This window comes from Fusarium musae, chromosome 2, assembly GCF_019915245.1.
Source record: "Fusarium musae strain F31 chromosome 2, whole genome shotgun sequence".
NCBI lineage: Eukaryota > Fungi > Ascomycota > Sordariomycetes > Hypocreales > Nectriaceae > Fusarium > Fusarium musae.
This window is the reverse complement of record NC_058388.1, coordinates 586,415-599,387: the sequence shown is the minus strand read 5'-3', so window position 1 is coordinate 599,387 and position 12,973 is coordinate 586,415. Positions and strand designations below refer to the sequence as shown.

At 49.8% G+C, this 12,973-nt stretch overlaps 7 protein-coding genes across 7 annotated transcripts; 2 read left to right on the top strand and 5 right to left on the bottom strand.

Moving 5' to 3' along the window:
• Positions 1–1,343: 1,343 nt before the first annotated feature.
• J7337_002159 (uncharacterized protein) lies at positions 1,344–2,897 on the bottom strand (the record flags this gene model as incomplete). The annotated part of the gene is made up of 1 exon (XM_044819892.1): positions 1,344–2,897. The coding sequence occupies one exon, from the start codon at positions 2,895–2,897 to the stop codon at positions 1,344–1,346; it is 1,554 nt and encodes a 517-aa protein (XP_044684192.1).
• Positions 2,898–3,388: 491 nt separating this feature from the next.
• Positions 3,389–5,226, bottom strand: J7337_002158 (uncharacterized protein; the record flags this gene model as incomplete). Its single annotated transcript, XM_044819891.1, has 3 exons — positions 3,389–4,860; positions 4,914–4,996; positions 5,051–5,226. The coding sequence occupies 3 exons, from the start codon at positions 5,224–5,226 to the stop codon at positions 3,389–3,391; spliced, it is 1,731 nt and encodes a 576-aa protein (XP_044684191.1).
• A 528-nt stretch (positions 5,227–5,754) lies between these two features.
• J7337_002157 (uncharacterized protein) lies at positions 5,755–6,724 on the top strand (the record flags this gene model as incomplete). The annotated part of the gene is made up of 3 exons (XM_044819890.1): positions 5,755–6,072; positions 6,129–6,564; positions 6,615–6,724. 3 exons carry the CDS (start codon positions 5,755–5,757, stop codon positions 6,722–6,724), a joined length of 864 nt encoding a protein of 287 aa, XP_044684190.1.
• A 243-nt stretch (positions 6,725–6,967) lies between these two features.
• J7337_002156 (uncharacterized protein) lies at positions 6,968–8,018 on the bottom strand (the record flags this gene model as incomplete). The annotated part of the gene is made up of 3 exons (XM_044819889.1): positions 6,968–7,102; positions 7,149–7,741; positions 7,790–8,018. The coding sequence occupies 3 exons, from the start codon at positions 8,016–8,018 to the stop codon at positions 6,968–6,970; spliced, it is 957 nt and encodes a 318-aa protein (XP_044684189.1).
• Positions 8,019–8,898: 880 nt separating this feature from the next.
• Positions 8,899–9,780, bottom strand: J7337_002155 (uncharacterized protein; the record flags this gene model as incomplete). The annotated part of the gene is made up of 1 exon (XM_044819888.1): positions 8,899–9,780. One exon carries the CDS (start codon positions 9,778–9,780, stop codon positions 8,899–8,901), a length of 882 nt encoding a protein of 293 aa, XP_044684188.1.
• Positions 9,781–10,475: 695 nt separating this feature from the next.
• J7337_002154 (uncharacterized protein) lies at positions 10,476–11,369 on the top strand (the record flags this gene model as incomplete). Its single annotated transcript, XM_044819887.1, has 1 exon — positions 10,476–11,369. One exon carries the CDS (start codon positions 10,476–10,478, stop codon positions 11,367–11,369), a length of 894 nt encoding a protein of 297 aa, XP_044684187.1.
• A 54-nt stretch (positions 11,370–11,423) lies between these two features.
• On the bottom strand, positions 11,424–12,257 carry J7337_002153 (uncharacterized protein; the record flags this gene model as incomplete). Its single annotated transcript, XM_044819886.1, has 1 exon — positions 11,424–12,257. The coding sequence occupies one exon, from the start codon at positions 12,255–12,257 to the stop codon at positions 11,424–11,426; it is 834 nt and encodes a 277-aa protein (XP_044684186.1).
• Between the last annotated feature and the right edge of the window lie 716 nt (positions 12,258–12,973).

The following is a 12,973-nucleotide window of genomic DNA, read 5'->3' as shown; positions in this document are numbered from 1 at the left end:
GGCAGGGAGCAACAGATGGAGTAGATGTAAGTAAAGCCTCCAGGGCTGGACTGGGCTGGGCTGGGAGGGGGGTTATTATTTTTAGGCGCGAGCTGGAAGAGACGGCACCTGAAAGGGCCCCAGAGGCGCCGCAGTTTCAAAGGCAAGGCAACTTTCAATAGGCAAGACGATGAAGCCGTACTTCCGAGACAGCAACGGGCTTGTCCACTAGCGGATGAGGTTGAGTGGAGGGTGGCATTGGGGAATGGCCTGGCCTGGCCCTCCCCCCTTGGAGCAGGAATTTGTGGTGCCGAGAAGCGAGTTGAGTGACATGCATCTAATTTGGAGAGATGCCTGAGCACAGGAACTCGGATATGGATCATGTTTGGTTGTAGACGGTAAAATATCAGCATATGACACTATGCACCGACAGACAGTCCTTGTTCGGCTATTCTCTACACATGATCTTTCACTGTCCGTTTGCTCAGATGCTCCCTCGTAAATACCATGCAAAACCAATATCAGACTAAAAACTGGGCGTTTAGAAAAGGTGGATGTCGACGTGCCGACTTGCCGGGGTCGATTGGGCGCGATCGGATACCGGCACGGCGCGGTGAGATGATGCTATTTGCCCACTTTTTCTCTCTTCACTCACTGATATTCCTCACTGTATGTAATCACCGTAGTAGCTGAGTAGGTAGGTATTTCGTTTATATTCTGACTATCGGCATATATATTTCGCGTTCGAGTCATGGGCTGAATGACTGTCTGTCACTTCGCAGCCGATATCCGAATTATACGTGTATTCGTTCGCTGTTCCTGACTTACGTTGCTGGACTATCCCGCTTGCGGCCTCAAACAATAGTCTACGAGCCTAGCTGACGTACGATTTGCATAGCATTGTGTTTCTTTTATTTCCTAATTCCTTTACATGTCACGGGTTTTGCTGAATACATCATCATTCACTCGAGGGATCGACTCATACCAATAAACTCAAACGGCTCTGACGGCACATCCGAACCCCTTGAAACATTTCTTAGACCTTTTTGTTTATTCTCCGCCTACATACATACTTACGTATACCCATACATACACACTGACTAATATCATATCAATCTAATTTATTCCCGGTTGATCCTGATCCAAAACTCCGTTTCACCGAATAAATCTCAAATTCAGATTCATATTCACTTTCTAGTCAAGCCAGTCTCCTCCGTTACTTGATGCCGTTTCCCGTGCCGTGCCGTCCGATCCATATCCCGGTCCGAGCGTCTTCGCCTACCTCTGTCACGACCCGCATGCAATACCATCATGCCCATGACTTACACGCGTCTTCCCACTGTGGATAGTGGAGGAGGAGATTCTCAGCGCTCAGAGACGGGCTGATCACCCGACGACATCTCCTCGTCGCTGTCGTCCATATCCATGAAGCTCGAGTTCTGTGCACCGGATGCCGCACTGGACGACGACGCAGCCGTTCTATTCGCCACAAGCCTTCTCATATACTCCTCGTGCTCTGCTATATACTCCGCACGTGTCAGAGGTGGCCAGTTAGGATCATTAGCGTGGGAAGCCAAATACGCATCCGCATTGTCAACATATTCGTCCCAGGTAGGCATATCAGGGTAATAGTGTTCGTCCACGGGCCTGAGTTGCTCAAGAATTGCAGCCGCCGATCCCTCTGGATGGACTCGAGCTGGTCTGGCCGCTCCAGCTGCCGCAGGAGAAGGATTACCCTCCCGTTGTAGTTGTAGGAACTCAGCCCACTGTCTAGGTTCGTCAGCATCTGGTGGCTGTCTATCATCATCTTGAGCTGTCTGTGTTGCTGCGCTGGGACGTGCAAAGACAGTCAAGGGTACCTGTCTTGAAGCCCTCATCGGTTCATCTGTTTCTCGAGGCACTACCTCTGCTTCTCCTCGAGCTCTTCCTGCTTCTGCTCCTTCTGCTCCTTCTGGCCCCCAGATTGCTCGGACAATGGAGCTTATATTGTCGGATCGTGGTGCTTCTGCATTCGGACGTGCGATGCCATCCTGGACGTCAAACTGATTGGCAAGGCCATGATCCCAGGGATGAGGCCCGCCATATATAACATCCCCGGGGCGAGCGTTTAGCGGTATATGAACATTTCCATGTCTCTCATACACTCCGATTACAAATGGATCCCCAATTCGATGAGGGATACCAGCTGGAGTGTTTGCACCAGGCTCCTCATCATCTTCCGAGTCAAAGCCGATAATCCCGTTACGACGGTTTTCTTGACGTGTTTTGTTCTCGGCGTACCATGGATTCGCCTCTCGCAGCGTGTTGCCACGGCCAAGCGTGACCATGCGACGACTGACCATCATGTTTGAAAACTCCTGCATGATGGTGTCCATAATCGCATCCTGAACCCTTGACATTGTAGCAACATCACCATCCTTCTCAATGTCGTTGACAACATGGTAGAAAAGGCTGATAAAACCAGGCTCCATTTCATCTAGGTTATGAGGCCACTCACCGTTCTCAACAGCCTTGTGAAACTCAACCTCAGCTTGACAATCAGGACAGAAGTCTTGATTACCCTCAGGAATACCTGGAGGAAGACTGGATCCTTCGTCGTTCTTGGGGATGGTAAGAGGAATGGCGCTTACCTCACAGCGTTTGCAGTAAAGAGTGGTTCGACACGCAGGGCACCGGTCTCCCAAGTCACTTTGCTCCCACTGTTTGCGGCAAGGCTGGCAGAGAACATGACCGCAGAGCAAGACCTCAGCATCCAACTCACCTTCGGCAGGGAAAGATTTCACTGGGAGGGGCTCCATGCAGATGGGGCACTGAGGAGTGATGGCCTGGTTGTCAGAATTGGTGTTGCTGCCCTTGTCTATGGCCTGTCTGATAGTTGGCCAGAAGGCTTCGGGGAGAGGCTTAGGAGGAAGAGACATGTTGAAGAGGGGCACTTACCAGTGAGATGACTGACTAGTGAAGTGGGACGAGATGTGAATGCTTGTCAGATGTAGTTATTGCGTAGACTTACCTTTTGTGTATTGATCTGCTTTTTGGTGTAAGACTTACCTGGATGTGAAGGGTGAGAGGGAGAGGATGCTGGTGATGCTGAGATGAATTTGCTACAGAGTCAGCATCGTTTCATTATATACTCAGATTTGATACAGTCACTGAAGCCCAAGCACATTCATTTGTTCACCGCCCATGTTGTAAGTTTAGGTTGAATCGTGAATGTCATGGCATTGTTTTGCTTTCACTCATGGTCGGCCTGAACAGTGAGGCCTTGACCGTTCACAACCTCTGCCGTCAGAACAATACTACCCAGGCAGCATGGCAATGAAAAGGAAATAAACGACTTCAAGCACAATAAGCGCGCCAATAAGTATCAACTGAATCTATCCTTCATCAGAAATCTTTTTATGCAGATGCCCTACTTTTCAGCCTCCTTCACCTCCTCCTCACCCTTCTTCCTCTCAATCGCAATAATCTCCTCCACGGTCTTAGTGCTCACCCCATCGCCAAAGTACCTTTCCGACAGCTCCACACAGCGGAGGTTGGCGGACAATTTATTCATCGTCTCCATCCACTCGTCTGTAGGGTCACTGTCGTAGACGATGCCACCGCCGGCCTGCATGTATGCCACGCCATCCTTGACCAGCATGGTCCGGATGGCAATGCACGTGTCCATGGGTCCTTCGTCGACGAAAACCCTGTCCGCAGGCTCGCTGCCCTCGTCCACGCGCACAATGTCGTATCCAAACCATCCTGCAGCTCCCGCGTAGATACCCCGCTTCTCCTGCTCCAGGTCGTAGATGAGCTCCATGGCTCGGATCTTGGGTGCACCAGAGACTGTTCCCGCGGGGAAAATGGAGCGCAGGGCATCCCAGCGTGTGCACTCTGGACGCAGAACTCCCGAGACTTCGGAGGTGATGTGCTGAACGTGGGAGAAGCGGTCAATTCTCATGAGCCGGTCGACCTTGACGGTCGTGGGGTGGCAGACTCTGTTCACGTCGTTGCGGGCGAGATCCACCAACATGACGTGCTCGGCTCTGTCCTTCTTGGAAGCCAAGAGCTCGGCAGCGAGTCTATCATCCTCAGCGGCATTCTTTCCACGGTGGATTGTACCGGCAATTGCGTGGTTGACAATACGAGGTCTTGATCGAGCTTCGGCAGCGGAGTAGCCGAATCGTGAGTCACAGGGTAATGGGGCATATCCATCTGTCTTCATCAGACACTCGGGCGAAGCACCAACGATGTGAAAGTCGGCGCATGAGAGAAAGAACACATAAGGTGAGGGGTTGAGTGTTCGGAGAGTTCTGTAAATGTTAAAGGGGTGGAGCTTAGTGCTTCGACGGAACCGTTGTGAAGGCACGGCTTGAATGATGTCTCCCTTGACGATGTATTTCTTGAGCTCCTTCACGAATGTCTCGTAACCTTTGCGACCCACATTCGACGAATATTGCTGCTCTGATTCTGATTGCTCACTGAGAGTTTGGGCAGGCAAGGGAGTCTCGGGCTGGTAAATGATGTCGAGGGTCTTGCGGAGGGTCTCGCAGGCCTCGTCATAGGCGGGTTTGAGATCGCCAGATGGGCTCTTGGGCAACTTCATATGTGTGACAATTGTCAATGTCGAGCGGAAGTGATCCAAGGCGACAATGGTGTCGAATAACATGAACAAAGCCTCGGGGATCTGGAGGTTGTCTTTGAGTGGTCGCTCGGTCTTGGGCTCGAAGTACTTGATACAGTCATATGAGACGTATCCAACAGCACCACCAGACAGCTTTGGAAGCGCCAACGAAGGAATATCGAGAACTCGATCATTGGAAAGTTCGGCCGCTAGGGTCTTGAGAGGGTCGCCATTGTGTTCGTAGCCGTCGCCAGTGGCCAGTACTTTTCGCGGGTCTAGAAAGAGAGACTCAGAGGATATCCAGCACAAGAGTCTGAAAGAAGCTTACTGGCGCCAATAAAACTATATCGTCCAACTGTCTCTGTGCTTCCAGTCGCACTCTCGAGGAGAAATGAGTATTCGGCAGTTGCGCTGCAAGTGGTGAGTCAGAGGATGGTTCGGCGGTGGAAGCATTGTAATCTTTACCCCGATGACAGCTTAAGATAGATAGCTGAAGGAGTCAATAAATCGGCGGGAGCAGAGGCGCAAACGGGTAGAAGCGTGGGCTGAGTTGTAGGAGTCCATTCTTGGTTGAAGGCAGCTCGAGCTTCATCGGCAGTTGGCCGTATATCAAGCTGGTGTACAAGATTAGTATGGGCCATTGCGGAAGTCTCGGTGAAGGCGATTGCGATGGAGAGGTGTTCTTACATGTGCTGCACACATCCTTATAGTGATTGTCCCCGAGTATCACGACAGATTGGTGGCTTGAGGACAAAGAAGGAGAACAATGGAAGGAATAGTAGTTGGTGGAAAGGTGTTTGCTTCGGAGTCACTTTTTATCGATTGCCTAATGAAGACGCCTCAGATGTTGGTGGGGGCGGGGCACCGATAGCGGCAGGTCGGCAGTTCCTGAACGGTCGGTGTAGGGTAGTTATGATGATCATGCAGTGATGCCTTGCGCACGAGGCATCACATTCAACCAAGCTCTCTTCCGCATTCGGATTAGCGTGACTTTGCTCAAGCCGAAGCTGCCCACCAAGACTGGATCTGACGTTTACGCGAATCCACACGCGCTCAGAAACCATCATTTGGACCATCTTTAAGTCACTAATTTCTGCACCAATTCCGCTCGTTTCAAGCAATTGAACTAATCACTCCTTTCCAACTCGGCTCCTAATTCATTCGCAATCATGTCTACCGACCAGCCCGAGGACTCAGTTGAGCCCACCGGCGATGTTGAGATGTCTGAGACCCAGAACACGCAGGATACTGCGCCAGAGGCTACCCAAGAGGGTAAGGAGAATGAGAATGCCGACAACACCGAGCTTCCTTTCGCCGACTCTGAGATCGCAGAGCCCAGAGTAACCTTTGCCAATTACCTCATGAGCCCAATTGTCTCCCTGCTCATCGGATCCGGCGACCAATCTATCCTCTCAGCGCATCAGGGACTTTTGACGCAAAGCCCCTACTTCAAGGACATTTGCGATAGTTTCGTCGAGGACGGCAGCGTTAGTACTTCGGAGCCTTTGCGCCAGCCGTGAAACGCTTCTAATCTCTCCCGCAGCCTCGTCAGATTGAGCTCCCCGACTACGACATCGAGACCGTCGGCAGCTTCCTCGAATACCTCTACACAGGCGAATACTTCCCCAAGAAGCTCCCCGGCCAGCGCGTCCTCGAGTCCGACCCCTCAGTCCCCTCGGTCGACAACAGCGGCGACCAGCTCCTCAAGCACGCCCGCATCTACACACTCGCCGAGAAGTTTGGCGTCTCTGGTCTCAAGGCCCTCTCGAGCTCCAAGATCCACTGCGTCAACTCCACCGCCAAGGGCGAGATCGCATACGCTCGCTACGTCTACGCCTACACCAGCAACGACGACACCACCATCCGCGCGCCCGTCGCAAGCTTCTGGGCCACGCGCTCGCACACCCTGCGCGCCGAGGCGGAGGAGGAGTTCAAGGCTCTGTGCTTGGAGCACCCCCAGTTCGGATACGATGTTCTTAGTATGTTCGCAGCGTTGGAGAGAGGAGATTTTTGTGCTAACGGTGTACAGCCCGCGTCTTGGACGACAAGCTCAAGAGGGAGCGAAACGACAAGATGCATCCTGCTACAAGCAGTGGACGAAAACGTGCTCGTCACAGCAGCGGATCGCGTGCCGATTAGAGAGTCACGCGTTGGAAGAATTGGGCTGGCGAGATATGGATCATTGGTACCCGCCGAGCATTGTTTCTTTTGTTTCCTGGGTTATATAGGGGCGCACATTTGTACTGTAACACTACATGGGATCTACACGAGTGCCGTCTGTGGTCGCTTGCGGGATTTGGTAATGGGGCCAGAAATAGACTCTTTTAAGCTATTGAATTCTTGTGTCTCAACTAAACTCAAACGTGTATGTCTGCTTCTGACCTAGTAAGAATAAGGGTCAACAGCAAGTTCCGCCAACAGACCCTCCTGGTATGAAAGGCCGTCATCGACCTCGCGCTTCAGTCGGTTGTACTGAAGATAAAGCGGGACTCTTCCCTTCATTGATCGATCCCAGGCCTAGAAGCATTAGAGACCGAACTGAAGTGGTGTGCGAAATACTTACCATATGCTCCGGTCCATGCAGGTGGTCCTCAATATCCTCACCAAACGCTCTTCCATAGCAAGGCAAGTCCAAGACACGGCACACGTCTATATCCTCCTCATATTCGAAATCGACAAAAGAGTTTTGGAGGTGCTTGTACAATGACTCGAGAGTATACTTGGCGTCCGCTACCATCATCTGTTCACTCTTGGGCTCGTCGTGTTTATTCCACCGTTTGATTCTGGCGTCGATGAACTCGGAGAGTTTCTTCATCTCCGCGACGTTCTTTTCCGTGATATTGGCTGGTGTTTCGTCTCTGATCTTGTTTGCTTTCTTGACCTTGAGTGCTTTGATCAGGTTGGAACGCTCCTTGTTGAGGCCGACTTTCTCTTTCTTGAGTGCGTCCCGTTCATTTATGATATCTCCAAGGGTCTCTTTCTTGTTCTTGGGTCTCTTGACGGCTTTGTACATGTCGAATTTGCTGGCCCCTTTTCTGGATAGCATGTGCATTTCCCTGTCGAAACTATACTTGGGGTTCTTGGGTTTGGGATCTTCACCCTCTTTTTCATTCAAAAGTTCAAGGTCACGGATATCTTTCTCCATCGCCTCGTTTGCTGTGCGAATTAGTCAAGCTGGAAAGCTGCGAGAGAGGAGATGCCTACGGATGGCCAAGAGACACTCGCGAGTGCAATCTTTGCATTTGGTTGGGTCGTCATCGGACTTCTCTATCGCCGCCTTGCTGTTGGGATATCGTAGCATGGGAACCGTTGGATTATGGCGAAAGTAAAGCTTGCCGTTTTCATCGCGCCAGACGGAGAGCGGTTCAGGTTTGGGCTTATCCTCCGGCGGTTCTGGTGGGCGAGTGATGATTTGGATCGCAGGTTCATCCATGGTTACGCGGGCGGAGAGCGAACGTGCTGAGAGTATGAGGTTGCTACTGTGAGAAGAAAGTGGGATGATGAAGTCTAAGAGACGATTTATGCACGTGCGGGAGAGAAGGGCAAAGTAAACAAAGAATTAATGAATTCGTTAGATGAATCACGGGCTGCCACTGGCAAGTGTAACTTGAGCTAGCAGCGTTGCTGGCACTTTTGACGTCAGAAGCATCAGCCCCAAATGCAGATGAGAAATAGAATCCAACTTGAAAAACGGAATTCCATGTTAAAGCGATGAAAGGAAAAGCAGACAAGGTAAGTGGGTGGTAGGTGATGTAAGTGATTGCTTGCTAAGAGTTGTTTGCGATGGCTGGCACTTCACTCAAAACACCATGCCCGTCTCGATACGTCAAATCATGACAATGCCATATTCAGTGACTACTTAAGGGTGAGAAGATTCACAGAAATATATGAAACCCTACTAAATTCGTTACAGTCGGTGCAGAATTGACTCATCCCGCATTGTCTTTGCCTTCAGTCAAACAAACACAGTGATGAGATAGAGAGACATTCATCTCAAACGCCGTCATAGTCCTTAAAGAAACTTAATAACTGTAGTTAATCACTTTACTCAACATGCCGAAGTTCAAAATAACTGTCACAATTCATACATAATAAAAGTGTCATAGGTTCTGGTCTAATATCCAGTAGTATTTCCTAAACATCTGCCTAAGCTCCGGACCAGCCTGTGTCGTTCATCATCCAATCGCAATCCCAAAAATGCAAATAAATATACAATAAACCAGCCATAAAGGCAAAGAGCTCTAATGGCTCGGTTCTTAATCCAATCTTTCAGCTCCAAGACATCATAACTCATGTACTCGTTAAACAACCGATCAGGTAGAAGATCCCCAAGAGAAGACCCGACGAAAGATGCTCTGTGCCTTGGACGTCTGGGGCGTCTCGGGAAGTGGCTTCACGGTCTTCATCAAGTAAAGACACAGAGTTACATTGGACAAATCGTGCGAAATCCAAAAGGTCTTGAACTTCAACACCCAGACCTGTCTATAGGCTTCCCAGATAGTCTTCAACTCCTCTGGAGTTCGAAGTCTTCGAACACGATCACAAAGGGGTCGCTTGGGGTCTTTAGAGCCATCCATGTACAGGAACCCGCCAGGACGTTCGTCTAAAAAGCCAAGGGTGATGTATTGGTTGGTAGACTCGACTTCATCTTCCCACTTGTAGACACTGGTGTACTGGGTCATCTCAGAAAAGGTACGCTGGATCTCACATCCTGCACATCGAGCGTGGATGAAACCACCCTCGCTCAGAACAAGAGGGACTTTGGAATAGTTGGCGATCAAGTGTGGGATTCGCTGGCCATGGCATAGATGCCCGCACTCAGGATGATTCACGATCTCCGTGTTGCAGACAGGACAAGAGTAGAACTCTCTGCCCTGAAATCGTTCAAACTGACTCTTAAGCCAGTTCATGAAGCAGCAGCCGCCAACCATATGGCCACAGGGGAGGATCTGTGCATCATGAGAGATTTGGCGACCTTGTTTCGGGATCCAATGGATGGAACCACTTCCGGATCCTTGGGTTGACATCTGCTCTGTGCAGATAGTGCAGGTCAGGTCGATGGGGCGAAGTTGCTGAGGATCATTCTCGACTGCCTTTTTGAAGGATGGCCAGTAGATGTCAGTGATGGGGACGATATCACTGTGGACTGCGTCGATGATGGTTCCAGGATTCATGGCCGGATTCATGGTGGGCATGATGAAGGATGTAAGTTAAGAAGTGATGAGATGATCTAGGATCGAGAATGATGGAAGGGATGTGATGAGGAGGAAGGATTACAGTTAGTCATTAAGGATTATTATTTGGTTTATATCCTATGGTTCTTCACATTCATTCACTTCGTAGCCTGGAGTGCTGTTCATCAGATACAGCCGTTTCTGCCACTGTCGTAACTCGATCACAGCTTGACGGGAAATGAACAGTCTGCGTCAAGATGAAAACTGCCAGTGCCAGTATAGATGCAAATTCTGACACTGGAATATTGAGATGATAAGGCGCACGTTTGCGTGATGAAGCTCGAGTGCCGTTCATCTGCAGCGATTCCTTGCCGGATTACCGACACTCACTTGGTTTTAGTATACTACATATGTTTAGCCACCAGTAGTTGAAATCAACAGTGTTCTTTGTCTGGCACTGACACAGTCAAGGACAAAAAATTGTCAAGATTATTCGGCATACTCAAAGGGGGGTGAACAATAAAAGTCTTTGTCAACGACTATGTTCACGCAGTATCTGACAGACACTGCCGAACAGCAACGGACACTGAATCAGGGTATCAAACAGCTAAATAAATATAATTTCCCTCAATTTGCGTCCTATAAGAACAACTCTCCCTTTAGATATTCACTTGAACCAATTATCTTGTGCTTAACCAAAAGAACCACCATTCATCATGTCCACAACTGTCGTCAACAAGATGTCCATCAGCAGCATCATCCACCCCGAACCCCAACACAACATACAGGCGTGGACCACACCATTCTGGCCTCGTCTCAGAGACTCCCTCATCGAAGACCCAGAGCTCTTCAACCACCTCCATCTAGAGTGCGGAATTTGTCTCAATGACATGTCCATCTTTCGCCACGACCACACTTTTAGTCCCGATGAAGGTCTGACCGATAAGCAGAAAATGATGTCCCACCGAGCTTGCATCTTACCTTGCGGTCACATGTTTGGACACAAATGTCTCTACACCATGATCGACGAAGCCGTGAAGAAAATGGAAGAAGGACGAGTCCCAATAATATCTTGTCCATCTTGCCGGGTCGTCTTCTCACCGCACAGAGACTGTCCTCATCCCCACTCAGGTAAGTTCATGCCCACCACCATGGAGGGCGTTTACAAGATACCGCCCACATTCTCAGAGAGCGGTGTTCTATCGCATAGTTGCGGTCAGTGTATAGTCATCGAGACTATCTCTGCCGTCGCAAGTCTAGTACCCATGTTCACACCCCCACTGGAAATGACAGACAGAGAAACTGTTCTCACGTATGGGATTGCGGATAATAGCCATTGGTGGAGTATAAACCATCATGAGAACACTAGGCGCTACGATGAAGTTGTGCGGGAGATTCCTATGGGGGACGGGTTGCTGAGGATCTGCGATGAGATCAATGAGCGTCTGAGGCAGAATGCGAAAAAGAGATGGTACTCTGAGGACTTTTCAGAGATCAACTTCAAGGTCAAGCTCCAGAGGGATGATCGTCCGAGAATGGAGGATATGGAAACTCTCGATCTTTGGGAAGACGAACCAGTGAACGATGACTTGGCATTGATGCTGGACTAGGGAGTTTTTTCTTCTTCTTTTTATTTCTAGATACCCGAATAACAAGTGTTTTGTCTAATCGGTGTGTTCAAAATCGACGACTAAACCTGGAAGTAGCTCGATGGACTTGGGGCTATCCTTTGTGCCCAGAAGTGTCAACTTGATCTCTGCCTTGCCATTTCCACCTTCGAGTTTCGACAGGACGACCTGGTTGCTTCCTGAGTTTGGTCCAGCTGGAAGATCGTAAGGCCATGAACATCTATCCGATCCAGAGGTTGCTTTCTGGTTGTGAATAGCATCGTAAACAGGCTTGTATGTCGCAATGTCCTTCTCAGGAAGCAGAACAGTCACTTTCGATACACCCTTAGCATGCGAAAGATGCTTCGTATACTCATGCAGCCCATCACCACTCTCCGCCTGAAACGGCGATCGCAAATGCCTCTCCGTCTCATCAACACACCAAAACGGCACCGTCCCAGGAAAAATCCTCCCACCCTCCTCATTCAGCGCCACCGAAACAAGACACTTCATCAAAACCCCATCAGGCCTATGTCTCTGCAGCGAAGTAAGATCACCATACGTAACACCACCCCCCGCATCAGCCACCCTCTTCTGCAACTGGGCGTAATCAGCTTCACTGGGTAGCGTATGAGCCCAATCTGCGATTTTCCCCTCTTCGAGGTTTCCCCAGCGGTGAGTACGGCGTTTCTCGGGGTCTACGCCCTCGACGAAGGCGATGAACTCGAGATATGTGCCGTCGGCGAGATGGATTAGTTTGTTGACTGTGAGGCCATCTGCGTGGGCGCCTCCGTCGATTACGAGGAGAGAGTCTTTGAGGGAGTGCGTTACGGTTTGGAGGGTTTGGTAGGAGACTAGGATGGCGAAGTGGTCGAGGATTGGGAGTGACATTTTGAGTTGTTGATGGGTTGTTTGTGGTTGCGTTGGATGGGAGGAGTGTTGATTGAAGGTTGTTAGTGATCAAGACTGCGGGGGTTCGGGGTTGGTTCGGAGGAGGTGCATGGCAAACTTTGGCTTGGTAGCAATGATTGACCTCATCGTCTGTCAATACGTAAATGCCTAAATTTCACAATAAATAATCTGGTTGGCCAAATCTAGTTGTTTTATAGCATGGTAGAACAAATTCCTTGTGATAATGTTTTGAACTTCTGCGTCAAAACCTCATTGGGCCCTGGGCAGACATCCCGAGCAGGACACTAAACACCATCACGCGGGACTTGAGGCTAGTTGGATTCAATTAGATGATACTCAGACGTTACATGGTAAAGTTCCAGCATATTATAAGCGTTGTGCTGTCGAATGGGTATGAATGACTGTCTAGTAGTACCAACAAGGCTATTGATGTGCGAGAGTACCCCTTCGGCCAGCGACATCCATCCAAGCAAGCCAAAGTCTGATATATGCGCCGACCTTCCGAGAAATCACTACAGATGACAAATAAGATACGTATAAAATAAATATAGGAGGATCTATGCATCCTCTGTCAGCCTACACAGCGCCTAAGTTCCGTCAGCCGATCATCCTGCCTGATGGGAGAGAACTGTAACTTGGTGCTACATCCGTAGGGCATCGGTGTACAACATCTCAGCATCATCGAATAGTCTTAC